The sequence below is a fragment of the Scyliorhinus canicula genome, chromosome 2 (assembly GCF_902713615.1).
Source record: "Scyliorhinus canicula chromosome 2, sScyCan1.1, whole genome shotgun sequence".
Classification (NCBI taxonomy): Eukaryota; Metazoa; Chordata; class Chondrichthyes; order Carcharhiniformes; family Scyliorhinidae; genus Scyliorhinus; species Scyliorhinus canicula.
This window is the reverse complement of record NC_052147.1, coordinates 281,530,184-281,557,630: the sequence shown is the minus strand read 5'-3', so window position 1 is coordinate 281,557,630 and position 27,447 is coordinate 281,530,184. Positions and strand designations below refer to the sequence as shown.

The window sequence follows — 27,447 nt, the reverse complement described above, 5'->3', positions numbered from 1 at the left end:
TGAGGAGGCTTGACAGGGTCGGCAATGAGATGTTTTCACTAGTGGGAGAGTCTCGAACAAGGGGGCATAGCTACAAGATAAAGTGTCGGTCATTTAAAACTGAGGTGCGTAGAAATTCCTTTTCACAGCGGGTGGTGAATCTCTGGAATATTCTTTTGGATTATTATAAATATCTGAAGTGGAGGTGAATAAATATTTGATAGTATGAGGAAAAGAGGGCTGTGGGGAAATGGCTGGGAAATGGAGTTGAGGTCAGCATAGATCAGTCGTGATCGTATTGAATGAAGGACATGGTGGCTTATCCCTGCTTCTAATTCTTGTAAGAAGTCTTACAACACCAGGTTAAAGTCCAACAGGTTTGTTTCAAACACGAGCTTTCGGAGCACTGTGTGCGTGTGTCAGTTGACTGTTGTGTTTTCTTGTCCTTAGAGAATCAACATTAAATGTTGTGTCCCACAGAGACACCTGAGGGCTCCAACACTTCTCAATGACAGTGAAGACCAATGTTGTTCAATCATTCCACTTTGTTTCTCAGGAATCATTTGATCTTTCTACCCTGTGGCAGTGCTAATAAAATAGAATGTAATTTAGGCCGCAGTTATGAAATAATTATATTGAATACAATCCTGTATCCAAACATGAGAAAGTCTTATAATTCTCCTTTTCGGGTACACTGAGGGCGAATTCAGAATGTCCAATTCACCTAACAAGCACGTTTTTCGGAACTTGTGGGAGGAAACCGGAGCACCCGGAGGAAACCCACGCAGACACGGGGAGAACGTGCAGACTCCACACACACAGTGACTCAAACCGGGAATCGAACCCCGGTTCCTGGCACGGTGAAGCAACAGTGCTAAACACTGTTCTACCGTGCCGCCCAGAGTTGATACCAGATGACAATGATGGGCACTGTCATTTTACTGCGAGCCTTGTGTGACTGGGGAATCCATTGGCGAACCTTGAAAGGGGAAAAGGATCTTGCATGATTGAAGGAGAGGATTAAGTGGACAGTGGAGGGGGGGGAGGGGGGGTGGTTGAGGGGCGGAGGGGCACCAGGGCACATGACGTCTCTTCCTGGCTCCGGGCGTACTCCTAGACACTCCTATCTTTGGGAAGAGATGTTGACTATCTACCTTATGTATGCCCCTCATTATTTTATACACCTCTATAAGTTCACCCCTATCCTCCAGGGAATAAAGTCCCAGTCTATCCAGCCTCTCCTTATAACTCAAGACCATCAAGTCCTGGTAGCATCCTAGTAAATCTTTTCTGCGCTCTTTCTTGTTGAATAATATCCTTTCTATAATAGGGTGATCAGAAATCTCAAAAGGGGAAAAAGATCATGCGCTGTTGAGGGAGAGGATTAATTCAGCAGCCTGGGGAATAAAGAGCCAGGAACAGGGGGTGGCACCAGGGAGCATGACTTCTCTTCCTGGCTCCGGGAATACTGGAAGGATTTGTAAGTTGTTAATGACCCTTTTTGGTCACATTTTGAGCACATCTTCCGTGGCCACCAAATCCTGCAGCGAGACTTGAAGCCAGAACCTGTGGGCCAGAGGTAGGGACAATACCACATGGCCATCCTGCCTTTACTCTAATACATCTTTAAGATAAAGCTAACAAGCCATTTGCCTTCCTAATTCCTGTGCTGTATCGGCATGGCAACAGATCTCTGACAGTTCCTCATCTTTAAAAATAAACTTGGACGAGCATCACCAGAGAATTCCCTGCTAACTGTTCGAGTTACAGGACACAGGGAAGACACTCCAGATTTTTATTGAGTTCAAATTGCACCATCTGCAGGAACAGGATTTGAACCCAGGTCCCCAGATGATTACCCTGGGTTTCTCGTTTACTAGCCAAGTGAAAATGCCAGGATGCCGCCTCCACCACCTCCACTGCAGACACTCTACCCTAATCTTCCATTCCTTCAGGGAAAGCCTATTTAAACTTGATTACTTTAATGGGGGCAATAAAAAGATCAGAAGAATTGTGATCATTTAAATACAAATTGTTCTAATTGGCATCAGGTGATTGGAGAGTATTTTAAAGCAGCTTTTTGGGGCCAGATAGAGAATTATTTGAGGACTGGGTTGGAAAGTTCTTGCTCCCTCTCTGTTTTTGAATTTGGTCACAGAATCCAGGTGATAATGAAGGCAGTGGCTCCTGTTGTCAAAACCAAGCAATCTGTGGCACTGGGCAAAGCTGAGAAAAGAACCAATTTCAAGCGGAAGAACAGATATACAACTTACATCTATAAGATGTCAAAACAGGTATGGGGTGGGGGAATCTTTGATGTGTTGGCACTGTTCACTCATTGAGTTGGGGACAGACGGTAATACTTGTAGGTAGAAAATAGTCCACTTCATTTAATTGCTACTGCACAAAATGGTACAGTAATTAATTTAATTCTCCCTCCTCTGTATCTGCAGGATTGTAATTCAGTTAAACCAACACTGCGTATTGGTTACACAAACCATTATTGCGTACAGTTCTGGTCGCCTCATTATAGGAAGGACGTGGAAGCTTTGGAACGGGTGCAGAGGAGATTTACCAGGATGTTGCCTGGTATGGAGGGAAAATCTTATGAGGAAAGGCTGATGGACTTGAGGTTGTTTTCGTTAGAGAGAAGAAGGTTAAGAGGTGACCTAATAGAGGCATACAGAATGATCAGAGGGTTAGATAGGGTGGACAGCGAGAGCCTTCTCCCGCGGATGGAGGTGGCTAGCACAAGGGGACATAGCCTTAAATTGAGGGGTAATAGATATAGGTCAGAGGTGGGTTTTTTACGCAAAGAGTGGTGAGGCCGTGGAATGCCCTACCTGCAACAGTAGTGAACTCGCCAACATTGAGGGCATTTAAAAGTTTACTGGATAAGCATATGGATGATAAGGGCATATGGATGATAAGGGCATAGTGTAGGTTAGATGGCCTTTAGTTTTTTCCATGTCGGTGCAACATCGAGGGCCGAAGGGCCTGTACAGCACTGTATCGTTCTATGTTCTATGTAATACGAGTGAACCACACTGGAGAGAATCAATCCTATCTGCTCTCTCTGGGATATGACTGGCAAATCTTTTTTCTCTTTGGCAAACCCTAAATATTAACACCAGTCTGGAATTTGCCAAACTATATACTGTAATGGATTCTGAACCATTAACTATAAACTCTAATTCTTGAGTTAGTCAATGACCTCCATTATGGAGCAGGAGTCACCTGCTAGCATATTAACCCTTAAAACACCAGGTGGCCTTTGCTGCAAGTAGGTTGTTAGTGATTTATACACTCCCAGAAGCCCCTCAGAATCTTCTAGTATATTCTGTCAAAGTAACCAGTTATAACTGACCAGTGCTTCATAACCGTGCGCTCTCTTGGGATTTTATCATGTCAGTAATATCTGCAACCTGTTGCCACTGGTCTTGATGATAATTGACTATAGATACTCTTTCTCACTAATTGGGTGCTTGGGGCCATTAATGTGTGTGTGGGGGTTGGGGGGGGGGGAGAGAGAAAGAGATGGATTAGTGTGCTGGGGAAGGTGATAAGAGGCAGTTAGTCCAGTAAAATATTAACCAGTAGCGGCCAGTTGGCCTGAGCTTTGGGCTCCAGGTTTTTTTGGGGGGGGGGGGGGGGAAGAGAGAGAGGGGGGAGAGAGAGAAGTTAAATGGGGGGAATGTTTCCCATTGGATGTGGGTGTCTCTGGCTGGACCAGCATTTGTTCCCCATTCCCCTTGAACTGAGTGTCTTGGTCATTTCAGAGGGCAGTGGAGTCACACAGTAGGCCAGACTGGGTAAGGACGGCAGATTTCCTTCACTACAATCCAGATGGGTGTTCTCAACAATTGTCATGGTCACCTGTCACTGGCTAAACTAATTATGAATGTATTAATTTTAAATTCCACCAGCTGCTATGATGGGATTTGAACCCATGGCTGCAGGGCCTTGGGACTCCCAAGTCCAGTGACATTACCAGTACACCACCTCTGTTCCTGCTGCCTTGGGTAATAGAGATCATGGGTTTTGTTGAAGGCCTCGTTAGTTGCTGCAGTGGAAGGTACACTGCTGGGTGTGATGTGCTGATCAAGCAGACTGCTTTGATGGTGGTAAATTCTTGTGTGTTGGAGCTGCACTGATAGAAACAAGTGCAACATTACACCCTGTATTCTAATCTCCTAAATATCCTGTCTATCTGATGTCCCCTTTTCATGGAATCCATGGTATCTGCTTTACTATCAGACATGGGAGCAGAATTGGGCCACTCGGCCCATTGAGTCTGCTCTGCCATTCAACCATAGCTGATATTTTCCCATCCCCATTCTCCTGCCTTCTCCCCATAACCCCTGATCCCCTTATTGATCAAGTATCTATCTCTGTCTTAAAGACACTCCATGAATTGGCCTCCACAGACTTCTGCGGCAAAGAGTTCCACAGATTCACCACCCTCTGGCTGAAGAAATTCCTCCTCATCTCTGTTTTAAAGGATCGTCCCTTCAGGCTGAGATGGTGTCCTCTGGTTCTAGTCTTTCCTACAAGTGGAAACATCCCCTCCACGTCCACTTCTACCAGGCCTCGCAGTATCCTTTTTAAATAAATTTAGAGTATCCAATTCATTTTTTCCAAAAAGGGGGCAATTTAGCATGGCCAATCCACCTACCCTGAACATCTTTTGGGTTGTGGGGGCAAAATCCACGCAGACATGGGGAGAATGGCTGCAGGGCTAACCCACTACACCACCGTGCTGCCCTGCCTTGCAGAATCCTGTAAGTTTCAATACAATCACCTCCACACTTGTCCTTCTAAACTCCAACATGTACAGACCCAGAGTCCTCAACCGTTCCTCTTCTGACAAGTTCTTCATTCCAGGGATCATTCTTGTGAACCTCCTCTGGCCCCTTTCCAAGGCCAGCACATCCTTCCTTAGATATGGGGCCCAAAACTGCTCACAATACTCCAAATGGGGTCTGACCAGAGCCTTGTACAGCCTCAGAAGTACATCCCTGGTCTTGTATTCTAGCCCTCTCGACATGAATGCTGTACATTTGCCGCCTTAACTGCCAACTGAGCCTGCCGTTAACCTTAGAGAATCTAGAATACCCTTTGTGCTTCTGATTTCCCCATTTAAAAAAATCGTCTATGCCTAAATTCCTCCTTCCGAAGTGCATAAGCTCATTTTTCCACTTTGTATTTACAGGCACATCCAGAACATGGGAGCCCCGTGGAGTCTGTGTGGCTGAATTCCTCGTCTCTATTTGACCAGATAGCTGCTGAGGCTGCCAGGTTATCCCTCTACAACAAGAGACGCACCATCACCAGCCAAGAAGTTCAGCGTGCTCTGAGCAGTCTGCTCATGGAGGCTACTATTAAATAAAACTTCCAATTCTGCTGTGTGTATATATTAATGTAACATTTTATTTTTTCAATAAATAGTTTGATATGACTACATTGCCTTACTTTATCTCTCCCTGCTCTCCTGTCTAACCCTGACAGATAGGTGAAGATCATTGGTCCATGGGCATTGCTGGTGAGGTCAGGAAAACTGGCCTGGCCACTTCAGAGGGACGCTGTGCAGGAGTGACATCCTCCCTCGGTCATGCATGTTGTTTTGATTTGAATCTTTATTGCTGCTCCTTCACTGTCACTGGGTGGAACTCTGAGGGCTTTCTTGGCGTTCCTGATGGCTAACAGGGCAAGGGGACTGTGATTGTGGCAGGGTGTTGGGGAGTTTCCGGGTGGGACGGTGGCCCTTAATAGATGTGGAGGGTGAAAGGCAAATGTGGTTTTCCTGCAGGGGATGCATCTGTGGGTCAAGGACCAGACGAGCTTAAGAAAAGGTTGTGTGGGGCAGATGTTCTAGGCTTGATTCCCAAGTCGTGCTTGTGCTTAACAAAAGGATGGTATGGGGGGGGTGAGTGGGATCTGGGAGGGTGGGATGTGAGTGTGGTTTTGGTGGGGGTCTGGATCAGTGTGTTGGATGTCCATCCCAAACCTGGATTTGAATGGGGATGATTTTTATCTGCATGTCGATTGGGTTGTGTTCACAACTCTGTAGTTACTTACAGCCTTGGGCTGAGCAGTTACCATACCAGGCTGTGATGCAGCCCAATAGGATGCTTTCTATGGTGCATCTGTAAAATGCACCCTGGATCGATGGGTCATACCCAAGTAGCAGTGGCGATTTAGGCATCTGGGAGAGAGTTTACTTGCATCCAGTACCTTCCCGATTAGATTTCTTTTTTCTCTGTTGGGAGTGGGATGTGCAACAGTTGTGATTTCAGACCATATGTGGATTGGAGGTTTGATTTGACAGCAGAGAAAAGCACTGCGAGGAAATGGATTTGGTAATAGAGGATTGTGTGGGGCTCAATCAAAACGGGAAGGTTTAACCTTCATGTTTTGGAAGGTATTAAAGGCAATGGTCTGTGGGGGGGTGAAGAAAATGTCTTGGGGCAAGGTTGGGATGATGGAAAGACAAATTGGGTCTGTTGACCTCTTGAGTAACGATGAGTCAGAGTACAGGAGGGAGATAGAGAACCTAGTGGAGTGGTGTAATGATAACAATCTCTCCCTCAATGTCAGCAAAACTAAATGAGCTGGTCATTGACTTCAGGAAGCAAAGTAATGTGCACACTGGTGAATGTGTAACTGGTAATTCTCACTGTTGTCCCTGTGGGCCCCATCTGTGAGCCACTGTGCGGCTCTGCCCACCGGGGGAGATGAGGAGCATGTACAGGGCTCCGCCCCCTTTAGGGAGTATAAGTGCTGCGGTCCTGCGAGTCAGCCCTCAGTTCAGCACAGTCGCAGGCAGGCTCAGTTGTAAGCCTATTAAAGCCACAGTTTACTCCAACTCGTGTCTCAGAGTGAATTGATGGTCGCATCACACACACCCCTGTCAGCATCAATGGGGCCGAGGTGGAGATGGTTAGCAGTTTCAAATTCCTAGGTGTGTACATCGCCACCAATCTGTCCGGGTCCACCCATGTCGACACCGCGACCAAGAAAGTACAACGGCGCCTATACTTCCTCAGGACACTAAGGAAATTCGGCATGTCCACACTGACTCTTACCAACTTTTACAGATGCACCATAGAAAGCATCCCATCTGGCTGCATCACAGCCTGGTATGGCAACTGCTTGGCCCAAGACTAAGAAACTACAGAGTTGTGAACACAACCCAGTCCATCACATGAACCTGCCACCCATCCATTGACTCCAACTACACCTCCCGCTGCCGGGGGAAAGCGGGCAGCATAATCAAGGGTCCCTCCCACCCGGCTTATTCACTCTTCCAACTTCTTCCATCGGGCAGGAGATACAGAGGTCTGAGAACACGCACGAACAGACTCAAAAACAGCTTCTTCCCCACTGTCACCAGACTCCTAAACTACCCTCTTATGGACTTATCTGATCTCTTCACACATCTTCTCTACTGAGTAGCACTACGCTCCTGTATGCTTCACTCGGTGCCTGTGTCTATGTATTTACATTGTGTATTTATCATATGTCCTATGTTTTTTCATGTATGGAACAATCTGTCTGGACTGTACACAGAACAATACTGACGCACGATCAATTGTGCAAAGACTCAGATTGGGTACAACTGTGGCTTTATTGCAGTCAGATAGAACATAGAACGATACAGCGCAGTACAGGCCCTTCGGCCCTCGATGTTGCACCGACATGGAAAAAACTAAAGGCCATCTAACCTACACAATGCCCTTATCATCCATATGCTTATCCAATAAACTTTTAAATGCCCTCAATGTTGGCGAGTTCACTGCTGTTGCAGGTAGGGCATTCCACGGCCTCACCACTCTTTGCGTAAAAAACCCACCTCTGACCTCTGTCCTATATCTATTACCCCTCAATTTAAGGCTATGTCCCCTCGTGCTAGCCACCTCCATCCGCGGGAGAAGGCTCTCGCTGTCCACCCTATCTAACCCTCTGATCATTTTGTATGCCTCTATTAAGTCACCTCTTAACCTTCTTCTCTCTAACGAAAACAACCTCAAGTCCATCAGCCTTTTCTCATAAGATTTTCCCTCCATACCAGGCAACATCCTGGTAAATCTCCTCTGCACCCGTTCCAAAGCTTCCACGTCCTTCCTATAATGAGGCGACCAGAACTGTATGCAATTCTCCAAATGCGGCCGTACTAGAGTTTTGTACAACTGCAACATGACCTCATGGCTCCGGAACTCAATCCCTCTACCAATAAAGGCCAACACACCATAGGCCTCCTTCACAACCCTATCAACCTGGGTGGCAACTTTCAGGGATCTATGTACATGGACACCGAGATCCCTCTGCTCATCCACACTACCAAGAATTTTACCATTAGCCAAATATTCCGCATTCCTGTTATTCTTTCCAAAGTGAATCACTTCACACTTCTCCACATTAAACTCCATTTGCCACCTCTCAGCCCAGCTCTGCAGCTTATCTATGTCCCTCTGTAACCTGCAACATCCTTCCGCACTGTCTACAACTCCACCGACTTTAGTGTCGTCTGCAAATTTACTCACCCATCCTTCTGCGCCCTCCTCTAGGTCATTTATAAAAATGACAAACAGCAATGGCCCCAGAACAGATCCTTGTGGTACGCCACTCATAACTGAACTCCATTCTGAACATTTCCCATCAACCACCACTCTCTGTCTTCTTTCAACTAGCCAATTTCTGATCCACATCTCCAAATCACCCTCAATCCCCAGCCTCCGTATTTTCTGCAATAGCCGACCGTGGGGAACCTTATCAAATGCTTTACTGAAATCCATATACACCACATCAACTGCTCTACCCTCGTCTACCTGTTCAGTCACCTTCTCAAAGAACTCGATAAGGTTTGTGAGGCATGACCTACCCTTCACAAAACCATGCTGACTATCCCTAATCATATTATTCCTATCTAGATGATTATGAATCGTATCTCTTATAATCCTCTCCAAGACTTTACCCACCACAGACGTTAGGCTCACCGGCCTATAGTTACCGGGGTTATCTCTACTCCCCTTCTTGAACAAAGGGACCACATTTGCTATCCTCCAGTCCTCTGGCACAATTCCTGTAGCCAATGATGACCTAAAAATCAAAGCCAAAGGCTCAGCAATCTCTTCCCTGGCTTCCCAGAGAATCCTAGGATAAATCCCATCAGGCCCCGGGGACTTATCTATTTTCACCTTGTCCAGAATTGCCAACACTTCTTCCCTACGCACCTCAATGCCACCTATTCTAATAGCCTGTGTCTCAGCATTCTCCTCCACAATATTATCTTTTTCCTGAGTGAATACTGACGAAAAGTATTCATTTAGTATCTTGCTTATCTCCTCAGCCTCCACACACAACTTCCCACCACTGTCCTTGACTGGCCCTACTCTTACCCTAGTCATTCTTTTATTCCTGACATACCTATAGAAAGCTTTTGGGTTTTCCTTGATCCTACCTGCCAAAGACTTTTCATGTCCCCTCCTTGCTCGTCTTAGCTCTCTCTTTAGATCCTTCCTCGCTTCCTTGTAACTATCAAGTGCCCCAACTGAAACGTCACGCCTCATCTTCACATAGGCCTCCTTTTTCCTCTTAACCAGAGATTCCACTTCTTTGGTAAACCACGGTTCCCTCGCTCTACCCTTTCCTCCCTGTCTGACTGGTACGTACTGATCAAGAACACGCAATAGCTGTTCCTTGAACAAGCTCCACATATCCAGTGTGCCCAACCCTTGCAGCCTACTTCTCCAACCTACACATCCTAAGTCATGTCTAATGGCATCATAATTGCCCTTCCCCCAGCTATAACTCTTGCCCTGCGGGGTATACTTATCCCTTTCCATCACTAATGTAAAGGTCACCGAATTGTGGTCACTGTTTCCAAAGTGTTCACCTACCTCCAGATCTAACACCTGGCCTGGTTCATTATCCAAAACCAAATCCAAAGTGGCCTCACCTCTTGTTGGCCTGTCAACATATTGTGTCAGAAAATCCTCCTGCACACATTGTACAAAGAACGACCCATCCAATGTACTCGAACTATATCTTTTCCAGTCAATATTAGGAAAGTTAAAGTCTCCCATAACAACTACCCTGTTACTTTCGCTCTTTTCCAGAATCATCTTCGCCATCCTTTCCTCTACATCTCTAGAACTATTAGGTGGCCTATAGAAAACTCCCAGCAGTGTGACCTCTCCTTTCCTGTTTCTAACCTCAGCCCATACTGCCTCGGAAGAAGAGTCTCCATCTTGCATCCTTTCTGCCACCGTAATACTGTCCTTGACTAGCAGCGCCACACCTCCCCCTCTTTTGCCCCCTTCTCTGACCTTACTAAAGCACCTAAACCCCGGAACCTGCAACAACCATTCCTGTCCCTGCTCTATCCATGTCTCTGAAATGGTCACAACATCGAAGTCCCAGGTACCAACCCATGCTGCCAGTTCCCCTACCTTATTTCGTATACTCCTGGCATTGAAATAGACACACTTCAAACCACCGACCTGAACACTGGCACCCTCCTGCGAAGTCAAATCTGTGCTCCTGACCTCTCTACTCTCAATCTCCCGTACCCCAAAACTACAATCCAGGTTCCCATGCCCCTGCTGAATTAGTTTAAACCCCCCCAAAGAGTACTAACAAATCTCCCCCCCAGGATATTGGTGCCCCTTAGGTTCAGATGTAGACCATCCTGTCTATAGAGGTCCCACCTTCCCCAGAAAGAGCCCCAGTTATCCAGAAATCTGAATCCCTCCCGCCTGCACCATACCTGTAGCCACGTGTTTAATTGCTCTCTCTCCCTATTCCTCGTCTCCCTATCACGTGGCACGGGCAACAACCCAGAGATAACAACTCTGTTTGTTCTCGCTCTGAGCTTCCATCCGAGCTCCCTAAAGGCCTGCCTGACATCCTTGTCCCCTTTCCTACCTATTTGCTTGGCCTCCTGCTGCAGCTGGCGAAATGGCTGCTGAATAGAGGACACACATATTTATTCTCCTCTTCCTGGGCGGAGCTAGCCGGCAGGGGCTACCGGCGAACCTGTAGTACAGGTCCTACCTTACATCACCTAATACAGGTGGAACAGTGGTTTACCACAAATACCTTTCACTGTACCTCGGTACGCGTGACAATAAATCCAATCCAATCCAGGTTGGTGGAAGTGGGTGACGGCACTCAGTGGCCTCGTTGTAAGCAGAAGGGGGGATGTTATAAGGGGAGTTTGATCGACTGACGACGGGGAAAGGCATTGATCCAGCAGCATCGCTCAAGTGGAGTGTTCTATGAGTACGGGGTAAAGGCCAGCCGCCTGTTAACCCATCAGTTGAGGTAGCAGGCTGCCATGAGGGGAGAAAGCACAGATGAGGGATGGGCGGAGGGGTAATGGAGCTGGGGAAAATTAATGAGGCATTCGAGGCCTTTCACCAGAGGGTTGTATGTGTCTGAGTCCCGGGGGGAGGAAGAGGAGATGGGGCATTTTTTAGAAGGGCTGGAATTCCGCGAGGTGGAGAGGGGGAAGGGACACATTTTGGAGGTGCCACTGCCAGGAGATATTGGCGTCCGCCAGGCTCATACAGCCGGGAAAGCGCTGGGGCCGGATAGTTTCCGGTGGAATTTTATAAACAATTTTCGGTAGTGTTGCCACCCCCATCTCCAGGGAATTTCTAAGGGATGTTTAATGACTCATTGGCGTGGGAGCAGCTGTTGGCTACGCTGGCTCAGGCATTGCTCCCTTTAATCCCAAAGAAGGATAAGGACCCAGTAGAGTGTGGGTCTAATAGGCCTATCTCCCTTTTAAACACCGAGGGGATGCTGCTGGCTAAGATGCTGGTGAGACGGTTGGGGAGGTGCTGGCACGGAGGTGGTCTCTGAGGACTAGGCAGGTTTTGTTAATGAGCGGCAGTTATTGAGCAACATTAGGCGACTGTTAAATGTGGTACGTAAGTAGGAAAGTACTTGAGCGGGAAATGAGGAGGGCTAAGAGGGGTCATGAAAAGTCCTTGGCAAGTAGGATTAAGGTGAATCCCAAAGCTTTTTATTCATATGTAAATAACAAGAGGGTGGCCAGGGAAAGGATTGGACCACTTAAGAACAGTGGGGGGAATCCATGTGTTGAGCCAGAGGAAATGGGCGAGGTACTAAATGATTACTTTGCATCAGTGTTCACCAAGGAAAAGCACTTAATGGAAGATGATTCTTGGGTAGGATGTGTGGACAGTCTGGGTCATGTTAACATCGAAAAGGAGGTGGTATTGGGTATTTTCAAAGATATTAATGTCGATAAGTCTCCTGGGCCAGATGGGATTTACACCAGAATACTGAGGGAAGCGAGGGAAGAAATTGTTGGGGCCTTGACTGACATCTTTGTATCTCCTTTGACAAAGGGTCATCGGGACTTGAAGGGTTAGCTCTTTTCTCTCCTTACAGATGCTGCCAGACCTGCTGAGATTTTCCAGCATTTTCTCTTTTGGTTTCAGATTCCTGCATCCGCAGTCATTTGTTTTTATCTTTGTATTATCATTGGCTACAGGTGAGATCCCACAGGATTGGAGAATAGCTAATGTGGTACCGCTGTTTAAGAAAGGTAGCAGGGATAATCCTGGAAACTATAGGCCGGTGAGCCTCACATCGGTAGTAGGTAGATTTTTGGAGAGAATTCTCAGGGACAGGATTTATACCCATTTGGAAACAAATTCCCCTCTGGACCCTTTTGTATCTCTCCCCTCTCACCTTAAACCTATGCCCTCTAGTTATAGACACTCCTATCTTTGGGAAAAGATGTTGACTATCTACCTTATGTATGCTCCTCATTATTTTATGCACCTCTATAAGATCACCCCTAAACCTCCTATGTTCCAGGGAATAAAATCCCAGCCTCTCCAGCCTCTCCTTATAACTCAAGACCATCAAGTCCTGGTAGCATCCTAGTAAATCTTTTCTGCACTCTTTCTTGTTTAATAATATCCTTTCTATAATAGGGTGATCGGAAATCTCGAAAGGGGAAAAAGATCATGCACCGTTGAGGGAGAGGATTAATTCAGCAGCCTGGGGAATAAAGAGCCAGGAACAGGGGGTGGCACCAGGGCGCATGACTTCTCTTCCTGGCTCCGGGAATACTGGAAGGATTTGTAAGTTGTTAATGACCCTTTTTGGTCACATTTTGAGCACATCTTCCGTGGTCACCAAATCCTGCAGCAAGACTTGAAGCTAGAACCTGTGGGCCAGAGGTAGGGGCAATACCACACGGCCAACCTCCCTTCACTCTAATACCTCTTTAAGATAAAGCTGACAAGCCATTTGCCTTCCTAATTCCTTTGCTGTATCGGCATGGCAACAGATCTTTGACAGTTTCTCATCTTTGGGCAGCATGGTAGCTCAGTGGTTAGCACTGTGGTTTCACAGCGCCAGGGTCCCAGGTTCGATTCCCCGCTGGGTCACTGTCTGTGCGGAGTCTGTGCGGAGTCTGTGCGGAGTCTGCACGTCCCCCCCCCCCCCCCCCGCCCCCCGCCCCCCGCCCCCGTGTCTGCGTGGGTTTCCTCCGGGTGCTCCGGTTTCCTCCCACGGTCCAAAGATGTGCAGGTTAGGTGGATTGGCCATGATAAATTGCCCCTAGTGACCAAAAAGGTTAGGAGGGGTTATTGGGTTACGGGGATAGGGTGGAAGTGAGGGCTTAAGTGGGTCAGTGCAGGCTCGATGGGTCAAATGGCCTCCTTCTGCACTGCGTGTTCAGCTTAAAAAGAAACTTTTTCTTGATCGAAGATCGGCAGATTCCCTGCTAACTGTTCAAGTAGCTCAGGACACAGAGAAGAGCTCAGGACACAGAAGACACTTTCAAAACTTCCTGCACAATTGGGGCAAGCCTATTTAAACTTGATTACTTCAATGGGGGCAATAGAATGATCAGAAGAATTGTGATCATTTAAATACAAATTGTTCTAATTGGCAGCAGGTGATTGGAGAGTATTTTAAAGCAGCTTTTTGGGGCCCAGAGAGAATTATTTGTGGGCTGGGTTGGAAAGTCCTTGCTTTTGTTGAATTTGGTCACAGAATCCAGGTGATAATGAAGGCAGTGGCTTCTGTTGTCAAAACCAAGCAATCTGTGGAGCTGGGCAAAGCTGAGAAAAGAACCAATTTCAAGCGGAAGAACAGATATACAACCTACATCTATAAGATGTCAAAACAGGTATGGGGTGGGGGAATCTTTGATGTGTTGGCACTGTTCACTCATTGAGTTGGGGACAGACGGTAATACTTGTAACAGGAAAGTAATGTTTCATTAAATTGGTACTTCACAAAAAAGGTACAGTAGTTAATATATAATCCCCTGCCCTATACTTTGTGATGTATCTGCAGGATTGCAATGTGGTTAAACCAACACTAGTGAGCCACTTTCCTGAGACAGACATTTCTTTTTCTTTTTCAATAAACATTAGCTCCATCCAATTTAAAGAATTGCTGGGTGTAATTGGGTTAGGAAGCCTTCTGCTTCTAAGGAGGGGGAACTATTTCTTACAAAGGTAAGCATTGAAGAGAAACACTTTTTTAAGGTTGTTTTTTCCCTCTAGGCTTTGATCTACACTTCCTCCATTGTTTCCTATACTAGTTGAGTTCCCCACACTTTTTTTTTTTGACTTTCCCCATTCACTCCTAGTAACTGTATATTTATGATCCATTTCTCTTGCATAATCTTTCATTCTCCGCCCTCCATATGGAATTTGCACCTCCATAAAATCCTCTGGCCCTTCCCAGGGTAATTTTTATCTCTTCTGACACTTTTTTTTAATGGGTAAAACTGTTATTTCTGATTCACTGGTTGTTTGTACCCCTTCATCCCACTGGAATGGTCTCCGTGCCTCTTGCTCATTGGTCACCTCTCTTGATGGTATTGCTCTGTGTGGGGGTTGCTGGGGTGGGAGAGAAATCTGTTGGGATGTGGGAATGGACCTGTCCTCTATGGGATATGAAAATTGTAACCTTTTTCTTGAGCCTGATTTGGAAATGTCCTACTGGGACTGAGTCAATTACTTCTATTCTGTGTCTTTCCAAATGGAGCAGGAGGCAACTTGATAGCATATTAACCATTGATGACTAAATGGCCTCCTCTGCTGGGAGTAAGAGTTAACAGGTGTCCACTCAATAAGGGTATTTGTCCACTTGCACATGACTGACCCAGAGATTTTCTTAATGGGGAATTAGCAAGACTGCTATTTTTCTCTCGTATCAGCAAAGTCTGATCTTTGGCATTCTTAATGAGTGCCCATCTACATTGATGTGAAATGTGACTTGCATCGTGTGATCTTCTCTGTTCTCGTGCTAAACCTGCCCAAAAGCAAATGGGGGTGCAAAATCCCAGCCAACGTGGATTTTCCTTTAGTGAGCTGCTTCCTATGTTGGGTAGGGGGCTCCAGGTGATTTTTGCAAGGGGGGTGGTGGATAGCACCAAGTGAAGTTGGAATATTTTTCATTGGATAGGGGTTTGTTCCCATCCCTAATTGCCCGAGCTGAGTGCTGATTTGGTTGGTCAACCACATTGCTGTGGCCAGAAGGATGTCAGATTTTCTTACCTAAAAGGCCAGATGTTACAAGATTGATGATGGTTGTTGTGGTCACCATCACTGACTAACTTAATTCCAGATTTATTAATTGAATTTAAATTCCACCAGCGAGCTCCCATGGAGGGATATTCGCCTGGGCGCCTCTTTCTAGTCTAGTGACATTGCCACTTCCTCGAATAATGGGTGTTGTTCCCATGTCCCTGCTGCCTTTGTTTTTTGAGGTGATAGATTGGTTTTGGAGATGTTGTTGAAGGCCTGGCTGGTTGCTGCAGTGGACAGTACACTGCTGTTTGAGCTGATCAAGAAGCTGCTTTGACCTGGATGGTGTTAATTCTTGGTGTTAGCTGCACTGATGGATACTGAGTACAACATTAAATCCTGTCTATCTGATGTCGCCTGTTAATGGAATCCATGGTATCTGCTTTACAGGCACATCCAGAACATGGGAGCCCTGTGGAGTCTGTGTGGATGAATTCCTCGTCTCTATTTGACCAGATAGCTGCTGAGGCTGCCAGGTTATCCCTCTACAACAAGAGACGCACCATCACCAGCCAAGAAGTTCAGCGTGCTCTGAGCCGTCTGCTCCATAGAGGCTGCTATTAAATGTATTTCTACTGAATGCTGCTATATTAATATAATGCAAAATTTTAATTTTTCAATAAATAAAGTTTGATACATCTATCTTGCTGGGGTGTGCCTCTTGCCTTGAATTAATTCATCTCAAATCTGGTCCCCTGCATGTCCCTACAATGGCCCAGATGGGTGGAGATAGGACATGCCCAGGAAGATGCACTATTGGTCCCAAAATATGGAAATTGCACAGGCAAGTTCCCTGGATAGTGGGAGGAAAAACATAGTTTCTCTGGGTAATATTTAATAAGTGCTTTACCTTCATCGCCTTGCCTGGTGCAGCTTCCTACTTGCATGTATCTTGGTTTTGGGATTACCAGCTTCTGTGCTGTGGAATGAGTACAGCACATTCCTTTGGCTGTTTGCATTAGGCAGAGTACCGACTACTAGGAGTAATAAGTGTGACAGTTCAATAGTTATAAGGGATTCAATTGTAAGGGAAATAGACAGGTGTTTCTGTGGCCACAAACAAGACTCCAGGATGGTATGTTGCCTCCCTGGTGCTAGGGTCAAGGATGTCTCTGAGCAGGTACAGGACATTCTGGAGGGGGAGGGTGAACAGCCAGTGGTCGTGGTACACATCGGTACAAATGGTCCTAAAAGCAGAATACAGGGAGTTGGGAAGAAAGTTAAGAAATCGGACCTCCAAGATAGTGATCTCAGGATTGCCACTGGTGCCACATGCTAGTCAAAAGTAGAAATGACATGAATATGTGGCTGAAGGGATGGTGTCAGCGGGGGGGGGGTTCTGATTCCTGGGGCATTGGGACTGGTTCGGGGGAGGTGGGATCTGGGCAGGACTGGAACTGATGTCCTGGGAACTGATGTCCTGGGGGCCTATTTGCTAGAGTGGTTGGGGAGGGTTTAAACTAACATGCCAGGGGCATGGGAACCTACACAAGGAGTCCGAGAATGAGGGAGCAAGGACAAAAGCGAAAGGTGGAGAAACCATGGACAAAATTCAAACCGGGCAGGAGAGAAAAATATTGGGAGTAAGACGAGCATTGTGGAAAAAGCCAAACTTAAAGGCTCTGTGCCTTAATGCGCAAGAGTATTTGCAATAAAGTGGATGAACTAATCATGCCGATAGATATAAATGGGTATGATATAATTGGGATTACGGAGACATGGCTGCAGGGTGAACCGGGATGGGAGCTGAATGTCCCAGGGTTCTCAGTATTTAGGAAGGACAGGCATATAAGAAAAGGTGGTGGTGTGGCACTGCTGATTAAAGAGGAAATTAACACAATAGTGAGAAAGGATATTATCTCTGACAATATGTATCTGTATGGGTAGAGTTGAGAAATACCCCAAGGGACAAAAACATTAGTGGGTGTCATATATAGACCTTGAAACTGCAGTGGTGAGATTGGAAATGGCATGTAATAAGGGAATATCTGTGATCATGGGTGATTTTAATCTTCACATACATTGGACAAATCAAATTAGCCACGATGCCGAGGAAGAATTCCTGGTGTGTGTACGGGATGGTTTTCTTGACCAATATGCGGAGGAACCAACTAGAGAGCAGGCCATCTTAGACTGGGTACTGTGTAATGAGAAGGGAATCATTGCCAATCTGACTGTACGAGACCCCTTGGGGATGAGCGACCATAACATGATAGAATTTTTTTTATCGAGATGGCGAGTGAAGTAGTTGATTCGGAGACTAGGGTGCTGAATCTTAATAAAGGGAACTATGAGGTTATGAGGTGTGAGTTGGCCTTGATAGATTGGGGAGAGTTACTTAAAGGGATGACAGTGGATAGACAATGGCAAACATTCAAGGAAGGCATGGGGGAACTAAGGCAACTGTTCATTCCTGTCTAACACAAAAGCAAAGGGGATAAGAGGGCCAATCCATGGCTTGCAAAGGAAATTAGAAATAGTATCCGATACAAGGAAGCAGCATACAGGTTGGCCAAGAAAAATAATAGGTCCGAGGATTGGGAACAGTTTAGAATTCAGCAAAGAAGGACGAAGGGATTGATTAAGAAGGGGAAAGTACAGTATGAAAGTAAGCTTGCAGGGAACATAAAGACTGACACTAAGAGTTTCTACAGATATGTGAAGAGAAAGAGATTGGTAAAGAGAAATGTAGGCCCCCTACAGGCAGAAACAGGGGAATGCATAATAAGGGACAAAGAAATGGCTGAGCAATTAAATACATAATTTGGTTCTGTCTTCACAAATGAGGACACATCAGATCCCAGAAATGTTGGAGAATGAAAGGTTTAGTGAGAGGGAAGAACTGAGGGAGCTCAACATTAGTAGAGAAATGGTGCTGGGAAAACTGATGGGATTAAAGGCGGATAAATCCCCAGGGCCTGAGAATCTGCATCCCAGAGTGCGTTAAGGAGGTGGCTCTGGAAATAGTGGATGGATTGGTGGTCATCTTCCAGGATTCTATAGACTCTGGAACTGTCCCTGCAGATTGGAGGGTAGCTCACGTCACTCCGATATTCAAAAAGGGAGGTAGAGAGAAAGCAGGGAATTATAGACCAGTCAGCCTAACATCGGTAGTGGGGAAAATGCATTATCAAGGACTTCATAGCGGAACATTTAGAAAGCAGTGGCAGGATTAGTCAGAGTCAGCATGGATTTATGAAGGGAAAATCATGCTTGGAATTCTTTGAAGAGGTAACCAGTACAGTTGACAAGAGGGAGCCAGCCGATGTGGTATATTTGGACTTTCAGAAGGTGTTTGACAAAGTCCCACATAAGAGATTATTGTGCAAAATTAAAGCACATGGGATTGGAGGAAATGTATTGAGGTGGATAGAAAACTGGTTGGCAGAGAGGAAACAAAAAGTAGGGATTAATGGGTCCTTTTCAAATTGGCAGACAGTAACCAGTGGGGTACCACAGGGATCGGTGCTGGGACCCCAGCTATTCACAATATATATTAATGATTTGGATAAGGGAACAAAATGTAACATCTCCAAATTTACAGATGATACCAAATTAGGTGGGAGGGTGAATTGTGACGAGGATGCAGGGATCCTACAGCAAGATCTGGACAGGTTGGGCGAGTGGGCAAGCCAATGGCAGATGCAGTATAATTTGGATATGTGTGAGGTTATTCATTTTGGAAGCAAAAACAGGAAGGCAGATTACTACCTGAATGGTTGTAAATTGGGAGAGGGGAGTGTGCAGCGGGACCTGGGTGTCCTTGTGCCCCAGTTGCTGAAGGTAGGCATGCAGGTACAGCAGGCAGTAAAGAAGGCTAATGGTACGTTGGCCTTCATTGCGAGAGGGTTCGGGTATAGAAGCAGGGATGTGTTGCTGCAATTGTACAGGGCCTTGGTGAGGCCACACCTGGAGTATTGTGTGCAGTTTTGGTCTCCTTCTCTGAGGAAGGATGTTCTTGCTCTCGAGGGAGTGCAGCAAAGGTTTACCAGACTGATTCCTGGGATGGCGGGACTGTCATATGAGGAGAGATTGACTAGGTTGGGATTGTTCTCGCTGGAGTTCAGAAGAATGTGGGGGGATCTCATAGAGACTTATAAAATTCTAACAGGACTAGACAGGGTAGATGCATGGAAGATGTTACCAATGATGGGTGTGTCGAGAACCAGGGGTCACGGCCTGAGGATTCAGGGTAAACCATTTCGGACAGAGATAAGGAGACATTTTTTCACACAAAGAGTGGTGAGCCTGTGGAATTCATTACCACAGGAAGTAGTTGATGCTAAAACTTTGAATATATTCAAGAGGCAGCTGGATATAGCACTTGGGGAGAATGGGATCAAAGGCTATGGGGAGAAAGCAGGATTAGGCTACTGAGCTGGGTGATCAGCCATGATCGTGATGAATGGCAGAGCAGTCTCGAAGGGCCAAAAGGCCTCCTCCTGCTCCTATCTGCTATGTATCTATATAGTCAACCAGCCTGTGTTTGCAAAACTGCATAATGTTACATGTTGTGATTCTGTGATTGGGCAGCAGTTGCTGAACAATCCTGAAAATGCTAAGAATACAAACAGCCAACGTCAGGCTCGCACTGTGACTCACTACAATTGCTCAAAGTTACATCTATGTATATGCAGGGATCTGTCCTCTGCAGGCAGAAGGAACATGTCCAGGCCACCTTGAATAAAACAAAAGCATAGGCGACAATAGTTTCCTAGGACGTGAGAAACTAGGGTGTGATTTAATTAATTAGGAACAAGTGCCACAGCGAGCGTGTTTTCCAGTGCACGCAACCCTGTAAAACTGCACTCGCATTAGATCAGGGATCGCACGCCTGTGGCCGCACATAGCTGTGTTTTGTGTGCTGAGCTCTGCTCTCCGGAGCTGTGTAGTGCGCGATTGGGACACCATCTTTAAATGGTGCCCCGACAATAATTGCTTATTGTCACAAGTAGGCTTCAAATGAAGTTACTGTGAAAAGCCCCTAGTCGCCACATTCTGGAGCCTGTTCGGGGAGGCTGGTACCGGAATTGAACCGTGCTGCTGGCCTGCCTTGGTCTGCTTTCAAAGCCGGCGATTTGGCCCAGTGTGCTAAACCAGCCCCAAAGGTGGTGCCTCTGAAGCAATCCCCAACCCCACCCCAAAGCCCCAACACAGGAGGGGGGGGGGGGGGAATGGGGAATGGGGGGTTAGCCCCCCCCCCCAACACCCATGCAGGGCACCCGTGGCCTGACCACCACGTGCAAATAAATCCAACCTGGCTAGTGCCACCTGGGCAAGACCAGCAGCTTCAACATTTCTTTAAGCTATATCCAGGTTCTGTACCCCATCATCAAAAGTGCGGTCAGAACAATGAACACTTTGTATATTTTAAACACATTTTGATGCAAGCCTGTAAAATCAAATCAGCGTTGCTTCCCAACGATACTGGATTGTGAGATAACTGCTTCTCTGGGTGTCTCTTATTTTACCCGATGATGTGAAACTTCATCTTGAACCTCTGCTTTTTGGTGAGAGGGACCGTGTCCACGGTGTTGGAGTGTTCTGGGGTCTTCGGCTCCAGTGGAGATGACGAGATGGCCATGATGTCCTGTATCACTTGGAGGTGAACCTGTGGGACTCTAGGTCTGTGGGGTAGGTCTGTGGGCTTCTGAGGCCATTTAAGTAATACTCTGCTTATTTTACCCTTCCTGAAGGCAGGCTAAAATAAGCAGAGCATTACTTAAATGGAGAATGACTGCAGAATGCTGAGGTGCAGAGGGATTAAATTGTTCTCTTGTATGAATCACAAAGGTTTTGTATGCAGGTGCAGCATGTAACCAAGAAGGCGAATGAAATGCAGTCCTTTAATAAATGAAATGAAAATCGCTTATTGTCACAAGTAGGCTTCAAATTAAGTTAGTGTGAAAAGCCCCTAGTCGCCACATTCCGGCGCCTGTTCGGGGAGGCTGGTACGGGAATCGAACCGTGCTGCTGGCCTGCTTGGTCTGCTTTCAAAGCCAGCGATTTAGCCCTGTGCTAAACAGCCCCTTGTAATAAGAGAGGAATTCAACATATGTAAGACTGTTGGGCGAGATTCTCCTTTTCCCGATGCAGATTGCCCAATCGGCGGTCGGGTGGAGAATCCATTTTTATGACGGAATCGGGGGGTTGGCACCTGTCTTACGCAGGTTTCGCATTCTCCGCCCCCTCTGAAATGGTGTCATCGCGGCACGTGCCGCACACCGTTGGGTCGGCCTCAGGACGTCACCTGAAGGCCCACCCCCGATGGGCCGGGTTCACGACGGCGCAGGGGGATGTGTGGTCCCAGTCGTAGCGGGAGCCCGGCATAGCGGCTACGGATTGTGTCCAGCGCCGCCAAGGTCGGGCAGGAGCCGTGTTTCTGGTAGGTGGGGGCTTTAGTGAGGGCTGTTGGGGGGGGGGGGGCGAGCGGTGTCTAGGTCGTGTCCGCACACGGCCGGCGCCTTGTTGTACAGCACGATGGCTGCAGGTCGTCACCGTGCGCATGCGCAGCCACGGTCCCGGCAATTCTCCGGCCGTCTATTTCGAGGAGGCCGGGAGTTTCACGTGGCGCGGCTGTAAGCCCCTTGCTGGTCGCAGCATCGGTGAGGGGGTGATGCCAATTATTTTTTTTCCATGTAAATCACCACGTTTCTCCACACTTAGCCTCAGAATCAGAGAATCTAGCCTGTTAATCTTCAGTCATACAGGACATAGCTGAGACCGACATTGCGTGCAAGTTTGGGCTCCTTATTTAAGGATGAAAATGCTTTAGAGGCGGTTTACTAGATTTATACCCGGAATGAGAAGGTTGGCTTAGAAGGATAGGTTCGACAAACTGAGCTTGTTTCTGCTAGAGGTTAGAAGAGTGAGGGGAGAAGTTTCTAAGATCCTAAATGGTTTGACGAGGTGGATGTGGAAAGGATGTTTCCTCTTGCGGGCGAGTCCAGAGCTAGCGGGTACTGTTTTAAAACTAGGGGTGGCCCTATTAGGATGGAGGTGAGGAGAATTATTTTCTCTCGGAGTGTTGTGCAACTTTGGAACTGTCTGCCCCAGAAGACAGTGGAAGAAGGGTCACTGAGTATTTCTAAAGCGCAGGTAGATAGATGCTTGTTTGGAAAGGGAATCAAAGGGGCAGACGAGAATGTGGAATTCAAGACAAATGGATCAGCCATGGTTTTATTCAGTGGTGGAGCAGGCTTGAGGGGCCGAATGGCCTACCTCTACTCCTATTGCATATGTTTGTATGTTTTACTCCAGTTGGAGTGACACAGTTTCAACCCGATTCTAATTAATGTGCTTTAATTTTTACAGAATGAAACCAGGAGTTGGATTGAGGACAGTTTGGTTTGTATTGCCTTGGTTGTAGAAGAGACAAACAATGTCCTGACTGAGATGTTTGAAACGTTAAAATGATCAAATGAGGTAGAGAAACACTTTACTCCAAGGAATGGAGAGGCAATATCATATTAAATTAAGCCATTCAGGAGTAAAGTACTGAATTTCTCATATATTTGCAGAAAGCCCAACCGAAAGTCATGGTTTAATCAGGAGATTCACTCCCCACTGAAGGTTGGGCCTGGGGCTTTCTAGACAGGCAACCCTGACCTATACGAGAAATCCAGGTATGACCTCCACAAAACCATCGGGGACGCCAAGAGACAATACTGGACAAAGCTAGAGTCACAGACTAATAATTAAACAACATAACGTGCTGCAAAGCTTAAGTAGAATCTCCGGCAGTAGTGCACCCCTCCCCGATGAACTCGATGCATTCTATCCTCGGTTCGAGCAGGAAAACCGCTGTCAACTGCCCCAGCAGCCCGGGACACACCCATACTCACCGTCACAGCCTCCGAAGTCAGATCAGCCTTCTTAAAAGTGAAGCCTCGGAAAGCAACGGATCCTGATGGAGTACCTGGTCGTGCACTCAGATCCTGCACGGACCAACTGGCGGGTGTGTTCACGGACATCTTCAACCTCTCCCTACTCCGTTCCAAAGTTCTCACCTGCTTCGAGAAGACCACCATCATACCGGTGCTCAAGATGAACCAGGCAACGTACCTCAATGACTACCGTCTGGTGGCCTTGACATCGATCGTTATGAAGTGCTTCGAGAGGTTGGTCATGATTCACATCAACTGCATAGTCCCAGAATGCACTGATCCACTGCAATTCGCATACCGCCGCAACCGGTCCACAGCAGACTCCATCTCCCTGGCCCTACACATCCCCAGAGCATCTCGACAACAACCGGTCCTACTTCAGACTCCTATTCATTGACTTGAGCTCTGCTTTCAACATCATAATCCCAGCCAAGCTCATATCAAAGCTCCAAAACCGAGGACTTGTCTCCTCCCTCTGCAACTGGATCCTCGACTTTCTAACCCGTAGAACACGATCAGTAAGGATAAAAAACAACACCTCCTCCATGATAGTCCTCAATACCAGGGGCCCGTAAGGCTGCGTACTTAGCCCCTACTATACTCCCTATACACACACGACTGTGTGGCAAAATGTAGCAACAACTCCATCCACAAGTTTGCTGGTGACACAACCGTAGTGGGTCGGATCTCGAATAACGATGAGTCAGAGTACAGGAGTGATGCGACCATCAATTCACACGAGACAGAGAGTTGAAGTGAACGGTAGCTTTAATCAACTAGAACAGTGCCTGCCTGCGACTGCTCTGCACTGAGAGCCGCCTACAAGGCAGCTGCTCTATATACCTCCCCTCAAGAGTGCGGAGCCAGGGACGGAGCCCACAAGGGCACCGACATGATACAAGCGGTGTAATACAACACAATGGTCCATAGTCCATTGGGGCAGCACGGTAGCATGGTGGTTAGCATAAATGCTTCACAGCTCCAGGGTCCCAGGTTCGATTCCCGGCTGGGTCACTGTCTGTGCGGAGTCTGCACGTCCTCCCCGTGTGTGCGTGGGTTTCCTCCGGGTGCTCCGGTTTCCTCCCACAGTCCAAAGATGTGCGGGTTAGGTGGATTGGCCATGCTAAATTGCCCGTAGTGTCCTAAAAAGTAAGGTTAAAGGGGGGGTTGTTGGGTTACGGGTATAGGGTGGATACGTGGGTTTGAGTAGGGTGATCATTGCTCGGCACAACATCGAGGGCCGAAGGGCCTGTTCTGTGCTGTACTGTTCTATGTTCTATAGGTGGAGCCCACAAGGGCACGGCAGAGTACAATGTAATACAGTGGTGAATGATTACCATAATACGTTCACCACAAGGAGGGAGATAGAGAGCCTAGTGGAGTGGTGTGACGACAACAATCTATCCGTCGATGTCAGCAAGACAAGCTAAAGTGCTGATCACTGACTTCAGGAAGTATCGTCCACACCCGTGTCTGCATCAACGGGGCCGAGGTGGAGATGGTTAGCAGTTACAAATTCCGAGGTGTGCACATGGCTAACAAGCTGTCCTGGTCCACCCACGTCAACGTTATGACCAAGAAAGCACAACAGCACCTATACTTTCTCAGGAAACTAAGGAAATTCGGCATGTCCACATTGACTCTTACCAACATTTACAGATGCACCATAGAAAGCATCCTACCTGGCTGCATCACAGCCTGGTATGGCAACTGCTCGGCCCAAGACCGCAAGAAAGTTCAGAGAGTCGTGAACACAGCCCAGTCCATCACACAAACCCCCCTCCCATCCATTGACTCTGTCTACACCTACCAACAGACTCAAAAACAGCTTCTTCCCCGGTTACCAGACTCCTGGGTGACCCTCTTTTGAACTGAACTGATCTCTTCACACATCCTCTCTACAGTTGTAGTACTACACTCCTGTATGCTCACCCGATGCCTGTGTCTATGTATTCACATTGTGTATTTGTTGTATGTCCTATGGTTTATCATGTATGGAACGATCTGTCTGAGCTGCACGCAGAACAATACTTTTCACTGTACCTCGGTACACACTACAGAAAATCTAATTCAATTCATATCAACAGCCACACCCCCAACCCCTGCCACACACACCAAAGGTCTTGGATATCGGTGCTTTGAAGAATAAATGATGGGTCTTTATTTGCGATCAACGCAAGTAAATCATGTCTTACTCCATTTAATTGAATCTGGGAGAGGGCAGCAGTGCTGCCTCTGGGGATACAGGGGCCGCTAGCTGATCCACATTGACTCCCTCTGGGGATACAGGGGCCGCTGGCTGATCCACATTGACTCCAGCTCTGGGGATGCAGGGGCCGCTGGCTGATCCACATTGACTCCAGCTCTGGGGATACAGGGGCCGCTGGCTGATCCACATTGACTCCAGCTCTGGGGATACAGGGGCCGCTAGCTGATCCACATTGACTCCCTCTGGGGATACAGGGGCCGCTAGCTGATCCACATTGACTCCAGCTCTGGGGATACAGGGGCCGCTGGCTGATCCACATTGACTCCAGCTCTGGGGATACAGGGGCCGCTGGCTGATCCACATTGACTCCCTCTGGGGATACAGGGGCCGCTAGCTGATCCACATTGACTCCCTCTGGGGATACAGGGGCCACTAGCTGATCCACATTGACTCCCTCTGGGGGTGCAGGGGCCACTAGCTGATCCACATTGACTCCAGCTCTGGGGATGCAGAGGCCGCTAGCTGATCCACATCGACTCCCTCTGGGGATGTTGGGGCCGCTAGCTGATCCACATTGACTCCAGCTCTGGGGATACAGGGGCTGCTGGCTGATCCACATTGACTCCAGCTCTGGGGATACAGGGGCTGCTGGCTGATCCACATTGACTCCCTCTGGGGGTGCAGGGACCGCTAGCTGATCCACATTGACTCCAGCTCTGGGGATGCAGAGGCCGCTAGCTGATCCACATTGACTCCAGCTCTGGGGATACAGGGGCCGCTAGCTGATCCACATTGACTCCAGCTCTGGGGGTGCAGGGACCGCTAGCTGATCCACATTGACTCCCTCTGGGGGTGCAGGGGCCGCTAGCTGATCCACATTGACTCCAGCTCTGGGGATGCAGAGGCCGCTAGCTGATCCACATTGACTCCAGCTCTGGGGGTGCAGGGACCGCTAGCTGATCCACATTGACTCCAGCTCTGGGGGTGCAGCGGCTGCTGGCTGATCCACATTGACTCCAGCTCTGGGGATGTTGGGGCCACTGGCTGATCCACATTGACTCCTGCTCTGGGGATGTTGGGGCCGCTAGCTGATCCAAATTGACTCCAGGTCTGGGGATGTTGGGGCCGTTGGCTGATCCACATTTACTCCAGCTCTGGGGAAGCAGGGGCCGCTGGCTGATCCGTATTGACTCCCTCTGGGGATAAGGGGCCGCTGGCTGATCCACATTTGTCATGATATGCAGACATGCGTATAATGGGATACAGACAGGTAGCTAATGAACACAGAGAACAGAACATAACCAATCAGCAGGCAGAACACTGGGGGGTGGTTTCCCACTATAAAAGGCACGAGGCACTCACACTCCACCTCTTTCCACTGGGGACATCCACAGAGTGAGTCAGGGTATATATATCATATAACACCTCCAGCACGTGGCTAAGAGCTAGTCTGGTTCAGTCAGACAGAGTAATCACACTTAGGTTAGCAGAGAGTCGAACTCACAGAAAACCGAGCTAACTGTGTGACAGGTTCAATAAATCAAATTGTACTAACTTCATGGTCTGGAGTCTCTTTCAGTTATAGCTGCATCGAGTTGCAGCCCGTGTTATCTCAATGTGCTTAACACAACATTGATTCCAGTTCTGGCAATGTCTTGAGTTTTAAAATTCTTACCTGTGTTTCCAAATCCCTCCCTGAGCTTGGTTTCCCTGCTAATCTTTCTTTGTGGCCGCCCACAAGCCGCACCTTCAGGTCAGGGCTCCAGCACATCTTGGGCTTATT

The 27,447-nt window shown here is 47.5% G+C and overlaps 2 protein-coding genes across 2 annotated transcripts; both read left to right on the top strand.

Moving 5' to 3' along the window:
- Positions 1-2,094: 2,094 nt before the first annotated feature.
- Positions 2,095-5,437, top strand: LOC119962462 (histone H2B.3-like). The gene is made up of 2 exons (XM_038790413.1): positions 2,095-2,273; positions 5,192-5,437. The coding sequence occupies exons 1-2, from the start codon at positions 2,151-2,153 to the stop codon at positions 5,366-5,368; spliced, it is 300 nt and encodes a 99-aa protein (XP_038646341.1). The 5' UTR covers positions 2,095-2,150; the 3' UTR covers positions 5,369-5,437.
- An 8,550-nt stretch (positions 5,438-13,987) lies between these two features.
- Positions 13,988-16,211, top strand: LOC119962461 (histone H2B.3-like). Its single transcript, XM_038790412.1, has 2 exons — positions 13,988-14,158; positions 15,960-16,211. Exons 1-2 carry the CDS (start codon positions 14,036-14,038, stop codon positions 16,131-16,133), a joined length of 297 nt encoding a protein of 98 aa, XP_038646340.1. The 5' UTR covers positions 13,988-14,035; the 3' UTR covers positions 16,134-16,211.
- Positions 16,212-27,447: the final 11,236 nt, after the last annotated feature.

Coding starts and splice junctions, on each gene's coding strand:
- LOC119962461 (XM_038790412.1), top strand. CDS start 14,036: ATGAAGGCAGTGGCTTCTGTTGTCAAAACCAAGCAATCTGTGGAGCTG. Junction 14,159..15,959: donor TCTATAAGATGTCAAAACAG/GTATGGGGTGGG, acceptor TCTGCTTTACAG/GCACATCCAGAACATGGGAG.
- LOC119962462 (XM_038790413.1), top strand. CDS start 2,151: ATGAAGGCAGTGGCTCCTGTTGTCAAAACCAAGCAATCTGTGGCACTG. Junction 2,274..5,191: donor TCTATAAGATGTCAAAACAG/GTATGGGGTGGG, acceptor TTGTATTTACAG/GCACATCCAGAACATGGGAG.